The 21,882-nt window shown below is 41.6% G+C and overlaps 1 protein-coding gene and 1 long non-coding RNA gene across 4 annotated transcripts in view; one reads left to right on the forward strand and one right to left on the reverse strand.

Moving 5' to 3' along the window:
- The window catches only part of LOC309615288, a 185,028-nt gene extending 177,824 nt beyond the window's left edge, over positions 1-7,204 (reverse strand). The window contains exon 1 of the long non-coding RNA XR_014236702.1: positions 7,161-7,204. This is a non-coding gene — a long non-coding RNA (uncharacterized lncRNA). The remainder of the gene's footprint in view (positions 1-7,160) is intronic.
- TOX (thymocyte selection associated high mobility group box) overlaps positions 6,739-21,882 on the forward strand; it is a 302,599-nt gene continuing 287,455 nt past the window's right edge. For 2 of the 3 annotated variants that reach the window (XM_082364680.1, XM_082364681.1), the window contains exon 1: positions 6,739-7,580. In XM_082364680.1, coding sequence (XP_082220806.1) covers positions 7,479-7,580 — 102 coding nt within the window. In that variant the 5' untranslated portion in view covers positions 6,739-7,478. The remainder of the gene's footprint in view (positions 7,581-21,882) is intronic. The other variant, XM_082364682.1, reaches the window with a different exon arrangement.

Raw genomic sequence — 21,882 nt, forward strand, 5'->3', positions numbered from 1 at the left:
TAACTATAAGTGATATTTAACCATAATAATACAAATGAGGCAACATAGAGAATATAGCACTATTGTAACTCTTCCCAACTTGTCAATAAAGTGGAAGTGTTTACATATTATGACACGCTGAATCTTTACCAATAGCTTCCTAAGTTAAATCTTTCTGAGACCAAGGAAAAATATACTAAGTTAAGTTGTCTTCTTGCAAAGAACACTTTTTAGGGACTTGATATATGAGGGCCACCGATCCCATCTAAAGAGATTCTGTCCCTTCCCTCCAGGAGCTTATAAAAGAGCATCAAACACATTAACACAGACAGACATGTTGGAATGCCAGTAGGAACAAAATGGAAACATTAAAGCAATACATGGATAGACAGGTAATTGCATTATGTAAAGGTCAAGTATAAGTAGATTTATAGTGGAAGGAAGCAGTGAGTACTTAATCAGGGCAGAGATCAGGAACTACAGGTGGAAACGGGGAAGGTTAAGGGTAAAGAGTCACTTGCCTAATCAGCCCTGGGAGAGTTCATGGGAGGAGTGGGGATTCGGCAGCAACTATCAGCCTGAATGGGAGCTGGAGAGTCTCTTGTTGTCTTAAAAATGTGTGATTTTTGAATTAGTGAATTGAAGGCTATGCATTACAATACAGTATAGTGAAGCAGGAGGATTCCTCTTCTTTCATCCTTGGCTCTGAGATCATCCAAAAAGGCCATCTCTATCATTTGAGAGTATCCTTTTTAAAAAGTACCATTCTAAAAATATATTCAATATTTTAATTCCTAGTTTTAGATCATATCTTAAATTTTGCCTGCAAAATCAGATGTTGCTATTTCTGTTTGTAACCAATGTCCTTGACAATACTCAGGAATGAGAGCTAATGTAAAAGAAAGCATTTTTTAGATTTCGGAGGGCTACAGGAGATGTCTTGGTTCATTTTTTGGATGAACTTTATCCTAACTAAAATGTATGAGCACGAAACCCTTTAGATAATTAGAGCTAAGTTCAAACCCTCTGTCTACTGGACCTTTTATAAGGAAGGAGTATTTCAAGAAGAGGAGGGGTGTCAGTGGATGCTTAGGTGACTTGACAAATTTTCTCTGGGTGCCGAGATTTTAAAATCTGTCCTAAGGAGAGCCCACACTCTCCTTTGGCAGTACATTCAAGATCACTGTGGGAAATTCTTTTCATGTGTGACTAAATCCTCAGTGCTCTAGAATTACATCCAGTTCTTTATGTCGTATCTTCAGTGGACGTGTTCTCTGGCTGTTTGTCAAAGAACTCTTGAGATACACAATTTGAAGATATTACATTGCCTGTCAGTATTACCCTCTCCGGTCCTTTCATCTTTCTTAAAGGTCTTATTTTCCAATCCTTTAATCATCTCGATGGTCAAAAACGAAGTGCCCTTCCCTCTTTGTCTCACTGTGGAGGTAGGTGCTGACTAGTTTAAGTCCTATGAGTTATATTGATATTTTTCTACCCAAGGGCTACCTTTCTTGTTTAAATTGAAGTGTTGCTGTTGACTCATCATATCTTTTTGAAAAGCAACAATAACAAAACATACCTTTGAACACATTTTGAAATAAGACACAGGGTGTACAAGTGAAACAGAATTATCTTTCCTTTGTGCTAGTCTGTTTCCCCTTTGGGCCCACTTCATGGGAAAGTAGGAGGCTTGATTATCCATTTTCAGCAAAATATCATTTACCAAGGCAGGAATATTAACTCAGGTAAGCAAAATGCTTGTTCCTTTCATCTCATCAATTCCACACCTACTCACCTTGCAGTTGACTTTTTATAGAACATTAGTTTGCATTAAAAAAAAAATCCATTTAATTGCATTGGAAAAACACTTCACTGCCACGCTCCAGGCCGATACCATGTTGCAGCTGCTCCTATTTAAGGCATAATTGTAGCCTCCCTCTTCTACAAGGAACTAATTCTGATTTTGAAAGGATTTGTCCTCACAGTTTATCCTGATGAGAGAGGACTGGATTATTGCTGTGTAAAATAGCTGAATAGTCCTATTATAGCTATTATGCCACAAATGTTGTATATTGTTGAAGATCAAAGTACTGTACCACACTCAATGGTAAAATGCACAAGCATGGCACACTTCCCATATTATGTAAAAAAATACTGCATTTTATGAGTCATTGAGTACCATGTGAGGTATCCGTGGGCCCTATATCATTTCCTTCAAACTTTCCTCATCATTCGGAAATCCTTTATTTTCTGGTTGAAAGACTTAGAATCTAGTCATTTCTCACTAGTCTCCCCAGGAAATAAACTTCAGTACTCTGCGTTCTCTTGTTGCATTATATTATGTATTGCATATCAGTCTAGTTTACATTTGAATTACTTTAGAAAAATATTGAATGACTCTGGACAACAGTAAATTCTAACTGGCAAGTTGAGAAAATGTAAACCTTTCCCATCAAAACTATTAATGATGTTTTTCGAAACTTTAAAACGTGTAGGACTCAGGGTTGGTTAGGTTCTAAGGAAACAAACAGCTATTTCACCCCATAACCTTGTTAGGAAGGTCAACCTGTATACACATGCATAATGAGGTGCCTTAAAATAGAAGGTGGCCCAATGAGGTTCAAATGAATGGTCTGTAAAAAGAACAAGTCTTCTGTTCTACAGGAGAGATTGAGGCATTAGTTTTACTGGAAAGGTCACCCTTAAATAAGAGGCCAGTGAAAGACTGAATATTAATTTAATTATAAAATATGGCATACTTTGATTTTAGTTTTAAAATTTGGTATTTCATAATAAATCCCTATGTTTCATCCTCATAGTACATATATAGAGGGAGTCTCCCTCAGAGAAAAACTAACTCTCAAACCTAATAAAAAAGTCCCTCAGGAAGTACCACTTTGTTGTTGAATGATTTTTATAAGACTCTTATAAATCACAGATAGGATCAACTGTCTAGGGGATATTTTCCCTAAAGTAACACATTCTGTATGTAATTTGGAGACATTACTACAAGATTTAGGACTTACCGACATAGTACAAAGAATCAGTAAACGTAAAATGTGGTCAAGGAAAACAACTGCAAATTCGAAAACACTACAATTTATGAAACCATAATTAAAATGAAGATGGGTAATGTTCAGGGAACCAAATCAAACACTAAATGTGGTTTGTAATTACTGGTTAGGATTTCCAATGTAATTTGTAAAACTAAATGAGACAGTGAAATTAAACATAAAGAAATGAGGACCAGGTCTAGGATATAGGAGGCATTTTATACATTGTAGCTATCCATATTATTACATCAACGTAATAGTACGGAGATGTTTCCTTCATAGACACATGCTTTCTGGTAATGAGAGTATATAAAGTTCCTAGTTCAGATGACCAAATTGTATTTTGGACTTATACAACAATTCATTCATGTTTTGTTGCCCAGACCCTACCCTAAATGAATTGAATCAGATTCTATGCAGGAGGACCCCGGGCACAAGTATTTTTCAAAGCTTCTAAGGTGACTACACTGACCAAACAATGTTGGAAATACTGCTGGATAAGACTCTAAACTCATCTAAAGAAGAAAATGTTTTAAGTAATGTGTTTTTATATGTTAACCTACACACAACATATAGCATAATGCTTCCCCCTGCCCCCCACTCATATGGCTTTGTTGAAGAATGTACAAATATATGAATAAATGGACAAACGAGTACACTTAGCTGTGACATAGAGTTAAATGTTCCAGAAATTGAAAAGTAATATAATGACTCTCTACTATTTTATCTTCCAAAGTAATAAGATTTACTCAGAGGTCGAGCTATTCAAATTCCCCCAAGTTTTTCTTGGTAGAAGTGCACCCATTCAATACGTGATAGGTCTTGGGTGGAGCATTGTAAAGAGAGTATTTTTTCCGATTACACCGAGATGACCCTCATGGTCTACTCTCTATGTATGAGGGATTGGAGTTAAGGATTTTTAAATTTTTTACCAACAGCTCACATCTCCACGTGAGTTGGGTAAAACTTGGTCCTCCTCCTGTGTTTCTCCTTTGCTCTTACGCTACTAGTACACTCAACACTTCTGACACCAGATGTGTGGGTTTTCTCCACATTAGGCAATTCTGTGACACCAGCTGAATGTCCTACAATTGAACTCAACTGTGACACTATCTACCTGGAGATAACATCAGATCCCACGGGATAAGGGCTCAGTCTCGCAAGACTGCCACCACCACCCCTCAAACACACGCACACTTCAGATACCAATTGCAAGTCTAGGTTGTTACCTGTGCTTCTGACCGATCAGCTATAAATCAGAGGTTCCCATGGCCCCCTCCTCGGGTTTGATTAATTCGGTGGAGTGGCCCACAGAACTCAGGAAAACCGTTGACTACTGTTTACCAGTTGAATATGTAAGGGTATAACAAAGGATATAGAGGAACAAACAGATGGAAGAGCTACAGAGGGCAAGGTACCTGGGAAGGGGCACAGAGCTTCCATGCCCTCTCCGGGGCCGCCACTTTCCCAGCACCTCCACTGTTCACCAACCCGGAAGCTCTCTGAACCCCGTACTTTTGGGATTTTTATGGAGACATCATCACACAGGCATGACTGATCATTCACACCATTTTCATCTCCACTCCCCACTGACCTTCAGGGGCTACTCTCCATATATGAGTGATTGGAGTGAAGAGCTTTTTTATCAGCGGTTCACATTCTCACCCATAACACCATGTCACGCACACACAAACACATCATTTTGACTCTACACACTGCACGTGGATTTTCCCTCGAGACAGAGGAAAGCGGTAAGTTTGTGGAGCAAAGTGGAGACATCATTATCTTCCCCCAGGTGTCAAGATGTTGATAATAATATTGTTTCCGCCCTGAACTATTTCATCTTCTGATGTTCACAAGGCCATTGAATAGAAATCAATTACGGATGCTAAGGAAGTTTTTAAAAATCCAATTTTGAAGAGATGTAATACGATGGTAATAAATGCTGGATCGCTGACAGAAATTTAAGCTTAGAAATGTTTAATTTAAACCTAAAAGGTTTTTTTTTTTTAATCACGGAAGAAAATGCATATAGGCACATTTTAGCATCTACAATTGAAATTTGAACACTGATGTTACAAACCACAAAACTTCATTTAAATTTTATTATAAAGACCTTTATTTAAAGAAAGAACATATTTTCTACTCCTTACTTTCATTTTGTGCCTTGAATGATCTGGAAATATGGAGGTTCTTCTGAATCCAGTGGGGAAAAATTATTTTTTCTTACACTTCTCTCTCCCTACACCAATCTGCACCATGTTAATCTGGAGGTAGGGAGAAAGCTGGATTCTTGCCACTTATAAAAATGATGAGGGTGTGCTCGCTTCGGCAGCACATGTACTAAAATTGGAACGATACAGAGAAGATTAGCATGGCCCCTGCGCAAGGATGACACGCAAATTCGTGAAGTGTTCCATATTTTTTTATAAAGCAATTATACTCCAATAAAGATGTTTAAAAAAAAATGATGAGGGGAAGAAAGAAAACCATGGCTTATAAGAAAAAGGCTGTAAGAAGTATAAAGCAATGTTTAACAAAATGTTCCTAAAGGAGCCATGTATAGACGCCCAGTGATGTTCATTTACTCATTCCTTATACTGTCCTCATAGATTTTCTTTCACATCTCTCTGCTTGTACGTGACTGATGCTCTCAGTTGCAGAGGAAGAAACATAGCTACGGGAAAGTTACACGGAGCAGTTGGCAATCAACGTGCACTAGAAGGCTGTGCCCGGTGGTGAAATGTTATTAGTATCCTTCCTGGCACCAGAAACAAGTGGAACAGATGAAGTATTTCCAGGCTTCTTTGTAGGGCCTTGGGTCCAGTGTACGGGGCTGCTCCCTCCTGGGAAGGTAACTATCGCCCACTCCTGTTGGAGTTCCCACCAAGGACAGAGCCCCGGGAATAAATCTGTTGGACAGCGGCCAAGATCCGCCAAACTTTCCAACCACCAGGAGACACGAAGTTCCAAGTTTCCGGGTTCGATAAGTAAGGCGGGAAAACGTGACTGGTGCTTTCCTCGTCCTACATACGGAACAGAGAAATAGGGAAGCTGATTCCAGGTCTTCCGTGGACCTCCAAGAGAATTACTGGGCTTCCAACTAGAAAAGGACAAGAATCCAGTAAGGGATATTAGCAAGCCCACGTGTTTTCCCTCTAGCCCGATCTTGTGTGCTGATCATTGTTTTTCTATTTACCCTTTGAACTACCCCCGTGGTCTTTTGCGAGTCCTTAAGGCAGCCTTAGCCTTCGCAAACCCTCCTGGGGGATAGAGGTCACGGGGAGGCGAGGGCTGGAGGCGGGAGCGAGCAGCAGGTGAGGGGACACCCTTCCACCCATCCACACCCTGCAGTCCGTTCGGGTCCCTGGGACAGTGGCCCACTCACAGCACGCAGAGGGTTGGCGCTCCCTGAGGGCTCCCAGCCCCGAGAGCGGCGCTGCCCGGAAAAGTCACCTCCACCAGAGAGTGGGAATAGGGCTGGGGGAGCAGACAGCGGGGTGGGGAACGGCCGCGCCGCGGGAGGTGCGGGACGCAGAGAAAGAGGTGGGGATGGCCGCGGGGGGGGGGGGGGGCGGAGGGGGCGGGGCGGCGCCGGGGGCGGGGCGGCGCCGGGGGCGGGGCTGCGCCACAGCGCCCCCTGGCTGCGCGCTCCCCGCCGTGCCCCGCGGCCGCAGCTGGCTCGGGCTCGCCGGCCCCTTTGTGTGCGACGCGCTGGCCCGGAGAGGCGCGGCCCGGGCGCAGCGGAGGCTCCCCGGGGTCCCGCCGCCTCGGCCCGGGCCCGGCAGCGCTCTCCTCCTCCTCTTCCTCCTCCGCTCCACCCTCCGCCGGCCCCCGGCCCCGAGCGGCCGCCATTGGGCCGCGAGCAGCCCGCGTCGTGCCGCGCACTCCACCCCGCCCGGCCCCGGGCGCTCACACCCCCCTCCCGCCCCGTCCCCCTCTCCAGTCCTCCCCCCATCCCAGGCCTCCAAGGTGGAGAAAATAAACTCAAAGCAGAGTTAACTCAGAGACTCCAATAAAACGCCCAGTACCTAGAGCCCAAGCGCGAGCGCGTGTGCCGGGCGGCGAGGGGCGCGGGAGGCGGGGATGGAGGGGCGGGCGGGGGGGACAATGAGCGCATGAAGTTACCTGCCCGGCGGCGGCGGCGGCGGCGGCGGCGGCGGCGGGGCCGGGAGGCGGCGGCGGCGGAGCAGGCTGCGCGCTCGGCGCCGACGGGTGCGCGCCGCGGCTTGGGGGAGAGTTGAGCGCTTCCCCCCCCTTTTCTTTTTCTTTTTTTTTTTTTTTTTCTCCTCTTCTTCTTAAACAAACCACAAACGGATGTGAGGGAAGGAAGGTGTTTCTCTTACTCCTGAGTCCAGACACCTCTCTCTGTTCCGTCTAAGCTTGTTTTGCTGGACACTTTTTTGAAAAAGGCAAAGAAAAGGAGTTGCTTGATGTGAAAGTGAAATGGACGTAAGATTTTATCCACCTCCAGCCCAGCCCGCCGCTGCGCCCGACGCTCCCTGTCTGGGACCTTCTCCCTGCCTGGACCCCTACTATTGCAACAAGGTGAATGCTCTGCTTTTGTTTCCGCCGTGTTCTGGCTGCTCGGTCCCGGGAGGGGGGCGGCGGCGGCGAGCCCGCTGGGCGGCCGGGCGGTCGGTCGCCCGAGGCCGGTCCCGGGCGCGCTCGGCTCGCAGCCCGCGGCTGCCCTGCGTGCCCTCGGGGAGTAAATATTGCGGAGCCGCTCCCGGGCTTTGCCCGGCCCCGCGATGGTGCGGAAAGTGACACGATTTGCTCGATCCTTTCCTTCCTGCTGTTCGCCACTAAGGATCCCTGCCTAGGTTTGCCGGGAGGGGCGTTGAAAAAAATTAGGAAAGAACGGCGGAATACTTTGGGGGTGTGTCTGGGGTCCGGGAACGCAGGCAGAGAGTGGGAGAATTCCGTTTATTTTCTGGTTTCCCCTTCTCCCTCCCTCCCTGCTCTCCCGGCGGCGGGGGCTCGTGGCACCGCTTCCCCGCCCGGGATTAGTTGCCAGGGGAGCCGCCGGGAGTCGGGGTGCCGGGACCCGGGAGACGCCCCCGCCCCCCGCCGGGCACAGCGCTCCGCAACGCTTTTGTTTTCCCGAACCGGTCCGGGCGCCGGCCTGCGGGCCGGGGTGCCGCCGGGGCGCCGGGGCCGGGGGACAGCTCCCGCCCGGGGGTGCGCGCAGAAACAGCAAGTTTGTTAGGAGCCGGGCGAGCGCGTCGCGTTCACGTCCAAAGCTGCAGCCCTCGGCGCGGGGCTGGAGCAGGTTCCGGGCTGGGCTGTGCTCACAGCCCGGTGACCCCAGGTGCCGAGGCCGCGGGGGCCCGGGGCGAGGCGGGCCATGAGGGTGACCGGGGCTACCGCGGAGGTCCGCTCGTCCCAAGGATGCAGCAGTCAGGGCGTACGTAGGGAGGGAGTGACTCTCGGGGTTCCTCGAACTCTCAGCCCGCGGAGGGAGAACGCGCGGGGACCAGACTCCGAGAGCAGCCGCGGGTCCACGGCTGTCCTCGCCTCGGGCTTTCTGGACGTGTCTAAGCAGTCCCGCCCGGTGAACGTGGCGGGGAGAACGGAGTTCTCTGAGACTCAGGGCGAGAGGTTTAGACGCCCAGTTCCCGCTCCGTGGTAACCCTGTCAGATACTCCCGGGCCCTGCGAGCAATTCCGTGTCGGCCCCTCGGTGAATTCCGCTGGATAAATCGTTGGGACTAGTAACATTTGCCTGGTGGCGTGTCATCATCAAACAGCTTTTTTACGCGATACAGAGGTATTTAGCGCGCGGCATCCTCAGCCCCCGGGCTCCCCATCACGCAACGAACTCGCAACTCCGAGTCTTGGTCAATCGACACGCGCGCACACACACACACACACACACACACACACACACACACAGCTGTGAGTTATATCACCCCGTGGAGAAGCTCCCTGATGCCGTGCGTACAGTGCAAAACCCAGGAAAAGGGATGTGCGTGTGTTGATGGTGTTTAGGCAAGTTAGAAACCAGGGAAATCTAGTCTTGTGCAAGGCAGAAAGGCTTTTCATCCTGCAGGAAGGGGCCCTTTTTAGCTAGGGGCAAGTTGGAAGGCATGGGTAACTTTGGCCAGAGAAGTTTGCCTGATGAAGTTTCATTCTTTGTTGGTAATACAGTCTGTTTTGCCTTAATGAGCAGGTCTTTTGTGTTTGAAACATTTTATTTTTGCTTATAACACTACTACTACCAACAATAATAAAGTAGCAGTCTTATCTTGGATAGTAAAGACATATTCCGCAGTAGTAATTGGAACCAAAAGGTCAGAAACATTTTGGCAATGAAACTGGACAAATCCTATTAAATTTATCAGTGATTTTAGGCTCCAAAAAGAAGGTAATGACTTGGATACACATTTCACTCGTCATTCTTGTGATAGTAGGGTCAGATTTAATTTAAAAGTTAAATGCTTTGGAAAATCAAGAATTACTCCAATATATTAAATCATTTTCCAATTAAGTGCTTTAAATAATTTTAGTGGGTTGTGCTGTGAATTGAATAAATTAATTTAGAAAGTCTTCAGAGTTTCTTTACTAGCTCATTGAAGTTCCTTTTAAGTCACCCGGTGTATGAGGAGCAAACTGTTCTTTTAAAATGCAAATTAGCCCCCCTGTCTATAGACTAGATGCAAGTCTTCTATTTTACTTATCCAGGGAATAATGGATTTTTAAAGGTGCACAGTCATAAGATACACTTTTAATAGTAGGAAGAGACTTCATGGAAATGTTTCTCGCAGGATGTCTGCTCCTGCCCTTCTCTGGGTAGCAGTCTACTAAATATATTTGTCACTGATCCCTGCTTATATTCAGTGTACTGAGTAGGTTTGCTAGGCCCCAGAAAACCCGGGCACTAGTGTTTTCTACTCCATCATGATTAGCATTGGCACAAAATTTCTGTCCAACTCCACAGTTTTAGTTGCTTAGAATGTAGTCAACCAGAATTCATTTTTACAGTGACTCAAGTAGATCTGCAGGGATCTAAAAGGTGGGCAGAAGTTTGAAAGAGGTGAAATAAGAAATCTGTATCCACATTTAGTAAAAACAAGTTGGACCTGACTTCTCCCAGAGAGACAAGACTGCAAAGTAAACCTTGTCTCTTTCAGAGGTGTCACGAATACATAGTTTATTACAAGAAACAGTCACTTTGTCAGGTTATTTGTTTTCAATAGGATGATAAGATCATAAATTATTAATTGTCTTTATTTTAAATCTGTCAACACTTTACTAAAGTCAGTGTGCTGAATCCCAGCGGAACGAGTATCTTTCTATGCTTCAGCATCACACAGTTGTAACTAGTTTCTCCAGTGACATGTTTTTCAATGTCAGAAGAGACCCTAATCCAGAAAATGAATATCCTCTTCCTGAAGCTTTTCTAAACTAAAATGAGGTTGTTTTACTTTGCTGACATTTTCCAGCACTGCTGCTCTATAGATTGCCAAAACACTACTTACATTGTTCAGTTAATAAACTCTGTAGGAGGAATTTCTTTGGAAAACAGTTTAATTTAGTATCGCTCTATCATAAGAGCACATTACGTTATGAGCACATCACTACGCAAACTGGCCTCCATTTTCACATAGCCCATTGCAGGAGAAAAGTGAGAACAATGCAACGATGCTGGTTATGGCAACTGTGCGAGGCATCTCTTACACAAACAGCCAGAACGGATGGCACGTTGCTGTATATGTAGGTCAGCCTTTGAAATAGCAATGTAGCTCATAGACTGGACAGAAACATGTAGGCTGGAAGTAACAGTGGTCACCTCTGGCAGCTTAAAGCATGGCTATATTTCAGACATTGAGAGATGGGTACCATACTGGAGTTTCGTCTAATTAAGGCCATTTTAAGTAACAGTGTCTCCCTTAATTGAGCTGAAGGATTATAGGAGCTCACAACTGGAGTCCGGTAGTAAAATAGAGTCCTCTTTTTGGTTCTAGTTGAAGATGTCAGAGCATCAGTTTAAATATATACCCACAGAGTAATAACAGTTCCTTTCAGTTTCTTAGTGCAGTGTCATTTCTGAAGATTGTTTTCACTGATTTTATGCTAAATTGGGACAAAGAAGTGGCACTTTTTCATTTTTGCAATGATATGATGTGTTCAGTTATTGCTCAGTATCTGCCCACAGAAGGAGTAGTAATACAATTATGTTATGACATGTCTAATGACAGGGAGGCTGACCTCTGCCAGCGGTGGGAGAGGAAATAATGGTCTTTACTGTTCTCAGCGGTTGCTTTTGTGGAATCAGGTCCTGAATCTTTCTTCGGTTGATTTAGACACAAGGAAGTTCAAAACACAAACCCATACTGGCTATATACAGAGTGAAGAATAATGGGCGTTTGGAATATTGGGCTTTTATCATTGAAATGAGGGAGGACAGTGTATAATCTTTTCACATAAACATAGGAGGAAGGACCTATTTGTGATGAACTCTGCGTTAAAATGTCAGGGCTAACATTAGACATTTGATAACTTCTGAGAAAAACAAGATTTATTATCATCTCTGCAAAATCTCCTTCGAGTTTATTTTCCCATTTAGAGTATTATGTATTGTACTTTAATGTGGCAAAACTCATCCTTTCTAAAATACAGGATTTGCAAGCACATTATGATGGAGTCATTATTTCTACTTTAATAAATGTAAGAAAAAGGAGGAGGAGGAAGGGGAGGGTTGTAAGCAATTTAGAGCATCATTGCTTGATCAGTTCTCCACCCACCCCCATAACTTCTAGGACTTTGGGAAATTCATAGTCAATCCTCTGAACATCGTTAGTGTAATTAAAACTCCCATGGGAGTGTTATTAAGCTGGCATCTTTCATAAGTTTTGAGGTCTTTAAATATGTTTTAAATAAATTTATAGGTAAGAGCATAAGCCAAGCAATCCTATGGTTTTGGCCACTAAATCAGATATCATGCAAAACCCTCAAATGCAGCTAGCTATCTTGACTTTGTGGGATATTTCAGTGTCATAAACTCCAATTTTAAATGTCTATGCAAAAATTACAGTTATGAGCTTTGGAGCTCATAATGTTATTTTTAACATAGCTTACATGGTTTAGTGTTCTCACAGTTTATCATATATGTTAGAAGTTACTAAGTGATGATATTAAGGAGCATTTTGATATTTTGCTTAGTTGGAAAAACTAAACTGATATTTAAATATTATCTCAGTTGCTTGTTGTAGTTTGTTTTAAATGACATGATCGCAAGGGCTTAGAACAGAGGAAAGAAGTAAGGTACTTGAACCTGAAAGAAGTAGGGAAAGTTCCAAGTTTAACAATGGTTTTCTTGGTAACCAGAACTGGGTCTCAAATGTTGGTTTTGGTGTGTGGAACTATTTCTTGTGGGCATGCTTTTTTTTTGTGATGGGCTCAATTCAAGAAAGGGATGGGTTAGAGAACTGGGGTAGGGGTGAGAATCTTATTTAGCTATGAAGGATGACTTATTCTACTGCTTTCCAACATTTTGCTAACTTCCTAGAAAGTTGAAAAGACCCTGGGGATATTTCTCAGCTATTGGAGATCCTCCTGCCCTGATGAAAGCCTGCCCTGAGCAGCTGCTCTGTCTGTGCGTCTGGTGCCTCTTCCCTCCCTCCTTTTCACCCCCTTCCCAAACACCCCCAATCCTGGAATGACTCCCCCTCCCCTGCTTTTCTCCTTCCCAGTCTGGGTCTGAACCTGGGAGGTGTGTACTTCCTAACCTGAACTCCTCCCTCTCCTCAGGTACTTGGCTCACCATCATGGCTACCTTGGCCGCCATGCCCCCTTTTCTGCTTGCCATCATTGTTATCATAACCGTGTTAACAAATCCATTCTTCCTCCAGTACCTCACCTTTTTTGGGGTAAGGAAGTTGGCATCTGCCAGTCCTCAGGCCCATATCCACTTCTTAAAATCCTGAACTAGGCTACTCCCCTTTTCCCCATCTGAATGAATGACATCGGAGCCTAGAATAATAGACTAAGAAAACATAGACATGATGCTGAGAGGAAAACCATGGTGGGTATTTCTAAGCTCTCATAGTTCACCTCTCCCCGCACATGTTATGCAGTGTATTTAGAGCTTGAAATCAGCTCCTTGAACATCCCCTATCGGTGAAAAATCTTTATTTAGACTCTAAAATAGTATGAAAGTGGGACTGTGACCTCCTGATGTTCAGTTGCACATAGTAAGTTAGCTGAGTTACACTTACAGTGAGTATGTGGGTTGGCCTATTTATGTGTTCTCATCAGAATATGCATAGATGACTAAGATGGGAATAGTTGGAAATGCAGAACCTACTTAACTAATTACTTTTATCATCCTACATCTTAGCTTATCCAAACGTGAATCTCAGGGTTTCTGGGAAGTCATAAGGTAGAATATTTAACTTATACCTCAAGGAAAATTAAATATAGTTATCATGGCTTCATTAAATGTTATTAACATTTACATTTTAAAAATATTATCAGTTGTTTAAGATAAAACTTATATTGTATACAAGCAAATCTAAGAATCTAAAATGTATACCTTTGGGAGAAAACAAGGTTGTAGTAAACCATAGTTAATAAATACTGTGGCCCCCACAACCATAACTATAATCTTGCCTGCAAGAAGCTTCCACATGAAGCATCTAAATGTTCGAAAGCTGCCTTGTTTAAACTGAATTTAAACAAAATTTTAACATGGGGAATATTTACTTTTACCAATCTTGAAGATATTTTTTCTCTTATTTACTTCCACTTTGATGTTATTGATATCCAGTCGGCTCTCCATATCTGCAGGTTCTACATCTGCAAGTTAACCAACCTTGGATGGAAAATATTTGGGGAAAAAATTTCCAGAAAGTTTCAGAAAGCAAAACTTGAATTTGCCGCGCACCAGCAGCAACTATTTACATATCATTTACATAGTATTTACAACTATTAGCATAGCATTTACATTATATTAGGTATTATAAGTAATCCAGAGATGATTTAAAGTATAGGAGAGGATGTGTGTAGGTTATATGCAAATACTACACCACTTTATATAAGGGACTTGAGAAATCTCAGATTTTGATATATGAGGGGAGTCCTGGAACCAGTCCCCAGAGGATGCCCAAGAACAATTGTATTTTCAGTTGATCTTTTTCTTTGAAGGTGCACTTTCCAGAGTCAGATAGCCTTTGTCCTCCGTTGGTTGATAGGACCATCTGTAGACAGTGAATTTTTTAAATGGACTGTCCCGCTAGGAAAGCAAAGCACCAGGACGCTACAGCTTACATCTGCCCTAGTGAATTTGAGCATTTTTTTGTTTTAAACCATGCATGCCAAGTTTCATCCCGAAGAGTAATTTCTCATTAAAAACAGTTGAGTTATAAACTGCTTAGAAATGTGGTTTATAATGGAAGTGCCAAAAGACTGTTAATTATAACAGTTCTTCTGTAATACTTTGAGACATGGAATTCACATTAACCTGAATGAGACTTTCCTGGTTATAACATTTTCATCCCTATAGCATTCATTTTGAAAATGGGAACATTATATTGCTCTGTGCCTGGATGTTGATGGTGCAGCAGAAAAGATCAGAGGAGGGTTGATGCCAGAAAGAAACCCCCTGCTCTATCACTGGAGGAGGTGCTGGTATTTTCCCAGATCTCTTTAGTTTGAATAGGCAAGTAAGGCAAGTTTGCCTTCCTTGATTAAAAAGTTAACTTTTAAAATCTATCTTCAGATTTCCATTGTACTTATGAAACATCATCATTGATTTATATTTATAATAACAAAGGTCATGAAACCAATGTCACTGTTAATGCTTTTCTGTTTGTCCATTTTTCACTTTGGAGTTTTTAATGGTTCTGCATTAGCCAAGTATTTATTGTTTTTCATTCTTGAGTTATGTGCTTTGATGAAACTGTCTTGAAAGGACTCCTAAATAAACTAGGGCCGTGGTTGGCTGATAAGAAGCTTTGCTAGTGGCCAAGAAAATATGAAGTGTTTTGAGTTACTATGTGACTTATAAGTTACAAGTATCTGATCCACAGTTGTAACACTATCAGCCACTGCATGGAATACTTTTCCATTAAAGTCTTTGAGCCCCTATCTAGAAGTTACCTAGTCAGAGAAATTGGTGTGTGTGTGTGTGTGTGTGTGTGTGTGTGTGTTTGGGTGAGCATGTGTTTTTCTGTGTTTCTCATGGTCCTGGATATATTCTGCCCATAGATGCATGAGAATTTATCAAAAATGGCAGAATCTCTCAACGTGTACAACAACAACAAAGGCAATTATACTGGTCAGTAGGAATGCCTCATTACCACTCCTTTTTAAGAAATGTAGCCATATTTCACATGAGATGATGCTTTTCACAATGCTAGGGCTTTAATTGGGCAAATTATACCTTAATAAGACTAAAGAACTGGATCTTTTCTGAGGAACACCTAAGCCTTTCTGAAGAAAAGACTCTTTTTGAAGATTTCATATAAAAACTGGGGCTCTTGAACCTGTGTTGACTTACCCCCTAGGCAAAATAAATATAACCCTGAAAGGATATGATTCCCTCCCGCTCTGTTTCCCATTCTCTTTAGAAGCCTGACTCTATTCGATGTCTGGTAAAAATTCTGAAACTAAAACCTTTAATCCACCTGTGTCCCAATCTTCCATGTATCCACAGGAGGAAATAATTAATGTTTGTATCAAGGCACCTTTATGAGAATCAAGGAGTCAACAGAGGTAGATTATTTAGAAATCACATGAGGAAAGATGTTGAAAAATTCAAACAGTGGGAGACCTTAGAAAAATACCATCTTCTCAGTCCGTTTCTTCTATTTCTGCTACCTTACTGAAATGAATGTGTCTTCCAAAGTTGTAGACTAGTGATTCTTTCAGGAAAGGAGTGAAAAGAATAACCTTTCTAGAGGATCAAAGGTGAATTGGGGAAAATGGGGTGTGTGTAGGTACAGCCTGTAATCTCCCTCTCTCAGATATTGATAAGCCCCCAGGGGGCGTCTTTTTCCCTTTCTGCATTGCGAGTCAGTGCACCTAATGAGAGATGCTAGGATGGCAGCTGTTGCCTATGATGCTGTGTAAGAAGATGAAATAAAGTTGAGAATACCTGCTCCAGAGGGAAATGCCCTCTTGTAGTTCCTGACTTCAGGCAAGCAGGCTTGCCCCTCACTACCTTCCTCTGATATATGGGTCAGAGATGGGAAATATAATGTGCAAGATTAATTAAAGAATGGACCAACTGGGTCTAAAGATAGTCCAATTACATTGAAAGCATATCTGCACACCACCTGAATTCCTTAAGTCCTTTAACTCAGTTAAATGGTTAATTTGAAAAATGATGGGTAAAGTGTCATATGCATGGGCATCTCCAAGCCATTGCATAAACCAGTTCTTTCCTCAACTGTATAAAGAGAAATGTTAATAATAAAGAGGCAGGATAACCTTTCAACAAAAAGTATATTTTATCATTTGGCAGATGCAGTCATGAACATTAATCATTGAAACCTGCAGATACTAGAAGCTTAATATCAAAGCTAATGATTTATTTTATGTTAATGACTTTCTGCCAGGGCATAAAAGACTGTTCATAATGGACTCTCCGCGCTGTGTTCACTTACTAAGGCTAATGGGATAATCTTTACTCTCCCCAAATTAAGCTTTTTGAAATAAATTATGCTGTTATTTTTCAAGGTAACTCTCCAAAATTTACTGCAAAACTAATCTTTTAAGAACTGATTAAAGAAATAAAGAGGAAGAAAATTCCCAAAGCAGCTTTTCTAGTTCATGAACAGTTTGACTTAATTAAAGAGAGAAAGTTTGCATGTATGCTAATATCCCTGAACCTGTAACGCCAAACAATTTGAAAGTCAGCCTTCGGTGACAAGGTCTGCCTTTGGAGATTCAGCTCCTGTAAGTACATCCCATAATAGAACCCATTTTTGTCGATTACCAGCCAATAATGAGCTGAACGGTAGTAAAACATTGAGTTGTTCACTGGGAAGTTTTAAAAATCATGTTTATAATTAGTTATAACCAACATTCTATTTCAATAAGAGATAATTTGCCTACCAAAGGTCACATAATGTGCTAATCATGTCTAGTGGTTAATAAAGGCCTCCTACCTCACTCCCCTGATGGCTATAAAAGGCTATTATATTCATGGCAGCAGTTCAGGTACAGCTGCTGTGTGTTAATAATGCATCATTGTCGCACTAATCAACACAGCAAAGGTCAGCACCCCTAAGCACCTAAACTACCTATTCTCTTTCCAAAATATTTATTAACACCTTAAAAGCATATCTGTTCATTTTCCTTAGCTTCGAGTCAGTTAATTCCACTCCAAGCTACTTGTGTGATAAAGGTTTTGTAACCTAAGCGAGGTTGTGGAGGAGAAGAATGTAGATTCATACTAATCTTCTCCCATAAACATGTTTCCATTTCCACAGTCATTGACTGAATTAGTGTGAGGTTGGTATAGCCACGAACCCCTTTATAATTAAGTAGGTGTGTTCCAGAGGGAGAACGTTTTCAGATTTTACATGTTATTTAAAGAGACATTTGGAAGAAAATCAACTTTTCAATAAGCAGAATCATTTAAAGTAAACAGAGCGAATCAGGAAACAGGAAGGGATATTTAAAGTCTAAACAGAGAGGAATCTGCATTAGTTTGTAGACCTGAAACAGTAGTGAAATATTATTTGCTTAATTGTTCTTTTGGCATAGGGAAGCAATAATAGTAAAAGCTTCTTAAACCATATTTTCTGCACAAAACATATTCACGTGGGAATTCCATTTTGCTAGAAAATCGTGCAAATCAATAAGCCAGCACTTATCTGCATTAAAATTGGGCAGACAACAATTTATAGGCATAGTGATAGTGTAGTTCTCTTGATACCCTTGGTTAGTGTTTAAGATAATCCTTGCTTTTGTGTCCTCAGAGAACAGCCAAAAATGTTAAGTGAACAAGATCTCGTTTTCTCGTCTTGTATTATTGTCTTCTGTTTTCTGTTATTCATTTTGATAACCTTGTGTGTGTGTGTTTGTGAGAGTGTGTCTTTTTCCTTTAGGGCTTGAGAACCTTAAATGTTTCAAGAGAAGAAAAAGAAATGAAACTCAACTGTGTTTCCATCACCAAGAGAAACGCAAAAGGCAATCTGGTGGGAGGAGCTTCTATTTGTGCAGAACATAATGTACGAGGGTACATTTGTCATGCTTTAAATACATAATGCCTACAATGAAATATGTACAGGCGCAGTTGTGATCTATGAAGTTCCTGGCTCCGGTGCCATTGTTTGTAGTCTCTACGGTTGTCATACATTGTTCTTTGCACATCATACCCTTACAGCAGAATTGGACACAATTTCTAGCTTTCAGTCCTGCACCGTTTTCATTGCACAATGTACATGAGTTTGACAGGGTGTGTGTAGGAAAACTGGCAAGCAGTTGATATTTTGAAGTGGCAAGCGTTTCAGCAGCTGCCTGCTCGTGAAAAAGGGATGATAAGATATACTGTATTGTTAGTTTCAGGGACAGCATTAAGGTTTAAGCTCTGTAAAAATGTACACATTATTCATCAGTGGTGAAGCAAGTCTTTTATGTTTTTAGAGCTTAGCTCGCTGGCTGATGTGAACTAGAATGACATTGGTCAGTAAATGAATAGGAGTACTTTGAATTTGAACTGCTGCCAATTTTGCACCAACAAAGGAACTGACAAAAGAAAGATTTTATGTGAAATGCAAAGCACACGCGATGTTTTGGGGGCGGGGAAAGGGAAGGAGAGAGAGAAAGAGAGAGAGAGAAACCCACCCTAGAGAATATTCTTTAACACCTACTTGCAAGGATACCCAATAGTTAAAACACATCCATTTTTCATGGCTCATCAGCTCCAACCTAAGCTGTTTTTTCTAATGTTCTTTAAAAACCTGTTGTATACACATAGGCTTCTAGAATCTGTTCATGTGGAATTCAGAGTGTTTTTCAAAATATCATACTGTGCCCTGAAGGCCTGTTGGCAGAATATCAGAGTTGCCCACTGCTGGAGTCCCCAACTCTCTCTCTCTCTCCCTCTCTCTCTCTCTCTCTCTCTCTCTCTCTCTGGTAGTGGGAAATGGTAGTTTAATCAGTTATGGCACTTTCAGTGTGTAACGTTCATTAGCAAGGCAATTTGTCATGACTGCTAATGGTCACAGGGCATCTGCTCTCTCCGTTACAGAGCATGATAAGTAAGAAGACAAATATTTCAATATCTGATAGTATTAACTTGTTTCAAATTTATAATCCAAGGTTAGCTGCTCAAAGCAGACACAGTAGCCGATTAACAAGCATCCTGTATTCAATTTTACTGGGCCCTGTTTGTATGGATTTATGACTTTAAAGCACACTAATGTGCTATTATGAAGGGTGCACAGTCTGATTAGATGTTCAACAGAAACTAAGTTATGAGCAGAGTACCTTCTGGGTTCATCTGGAGAGAATTTATGTGCATAATATTTTCTGTGGAGCGCCATAAATTGAAAGGTTTGATGCATGCAGTATTTCTGACATGCTAAATATTCTTCTTATGATTTAAAAAAAAAGTCACTTTCCTATTGGTTTGTAAACTGGTCAGTCACTTTTCAAGTGAGATGAGAGCCCCGATCTCTTTGAAAAGTTTGAAAATTCTAGTAAAAAGCTTCAGAATGAATTAGAAACGTCACATTTCTTCCCAGAACACTGCTTTATAAGATCATTGTTCATTGTTCTAAACGGGAAAAGTTAAAAAGATTCCCCCCAGTTGAAAAGGCTAGAATTTTTTATGTATTTCCTATTTTCTAGATATTACATCACATCACTTGCCATACAAAATCTTGACACATTTTCATTTTTAATGAAAGGCCCTAAAATTCAGAGCATAATGATTTCTTAGAAACTGAACCCAATCTTGGTTAAAAAAAAAAATAAAAAAATCGTTCTTGCTAGTAACAAAAGCTGTTACTGTTTAAGTTCCTGTTGAGCGGTTAGTTGGTACGCTTCGCTGAATGTTGTCAAAAAGGCTTTCCTCATGATTGACAACCCGGCAGGAATGTGAATGGAGATTTTAATTGCATATCATGTGTGCATATCAGAGCGAGTGAATTCATGACTCTGCTTAGCTCCACATCTCTGCAGGTCAGCCATGCCAAAAAAATGCTCTTTTATGTGCAATTTTTCCAAAAAGAGAAAGGTGTATGTGTATTGAAGTCATTCGTTATTCATTTCTGAAGTGAAACACTTGTGTTCCCTTAGCCTTGGAGTTTGAACGTGGAACAGAAATCCATTTGGAGATTTCTTTCTTTTACTCTTTGCACTTATACTTGGATGATGTAAATTCTTTTCTGTTACAAGTTGGGAAAAGTCTGCCAGAACATATTTTTCTTATGGCACTTGTTATATGAAGTGTGTTTATCTTTTTCTTTTTCCCTAAAGAGTACTTTGAAAAGAAAGGGAAAAAAATGTAAGCCAGCGGAAAAATTTACTGAGGTCAGTTGCCTCTCTATAACTTGCAATCTTTAGAAAAAAAATTTGGGGGGAGTGGGGAGTGGAGAAGAAAGGCTATATTTCTGAGAGGGGGAAGGACCATAAAATTGTATCTGAATTTTGGTTGAGAATAGCAAGAATACAGTGCTTATGGTAAAATGACAGTAATGAATATATGAATGTTCATTTCTTAGAAAAATAACTTCTAGGCTGAAAATTTAAAGGTCAAAGTTTCATTTCTGCTATCACCTCTTTGCCAAGATGCAATGGTGGTGTTAAACCATTTATCTTAGTTCAATGTCTATATCCAACACATGTGAGATCTTTGGAGTAAAACTTACTTTGTAAGGTAACTTTGGCTACAGTCACCCCAGATTGATCAAGAAATCAAAGTAAAATCAAAAAACTCAGCAATGAATATGCTATATATAAGTTTTCATTTGATGTGATGTGAAAATTTGGCACTTGGGTTGTAAATTTAACACCTAGCTTACTTTTCTATGTCATTTTGAATGGGTGAGAAAAAGATTGATGCCAGGGTCATTTTAAATATAACCCTAGTAATAAGTAGGGTAATGTTGAAAAGATGGTGACTTTATAGCCTTAGGATATCCCATGGGGACTTAACTTTGTTCTAGGCTCTAATATGTTATCCCAACACATTTTAGAAGGTATCGCACTACAGGTTGATGATTCATCCCTTAGTATAGTGTTCAGTACAGGGTGATTGTTCTGGGAAGGTGCTGCTGTACCTTTAAAAGACTAAGGAAGAAAAATCTATTTTATTTTTAAAAATTTAGCTTTATGTATGGGGTGACATTTTTCTCATGTTATGGAAGACTATTTTGTACTTTATACAGAGAGCTCAGGCAAGAAAAAATCTATTTACAAAATGAAAAAAAGTACTCAGCTGAATGCATTTCACTTTTAAAGATGATATTCTGGTAATGAACTTTATCAAGCAGAGAACATTTAAGTGAAAGTATTCAAGTAGTTCCTATTTCGGTTGCCTCACTTAAGGATGTGTCTCTTTTTCCATTATAACTTCTTATTTTCAGGTGGCTCCAATGCAGTCCCCATAAATATTTGCACAGGGATGAAATGAGAATATTCTTGCCCAAGAAGCAGACTTTTTTAAAAATTTGGAATGCACTTGTAAAGAAGCTGTGGGCTTTGTTAATAAGGCACACTTAATTCATTTTTAGACATTGAAAAGCATTTACTGGACGCCAGCTGTGTGCAGAGCCTTATGCTGAGTGTTGGGGGGCAGGGGGGAGAGGGTGGACGGGGAGAGGCACAGAGATGAGTAAGCCCTGGCCCCTGTCTTCGTGTGGCTAGTAGCCAAGAGAGGAACACAAATAACC

This window comes from Balaenoptera borealis (genome assembly GCF_965194805.1).
Source record: "Balaenoptera borealis genome assembly, chromosome: 17".
Lineage (NCBI taxonomy): Eukaryota > Metazoa > Chordata > Mammalia > Artiodactyla > Balaenopteridae > Balaenoptera > Balaenoptera borealis.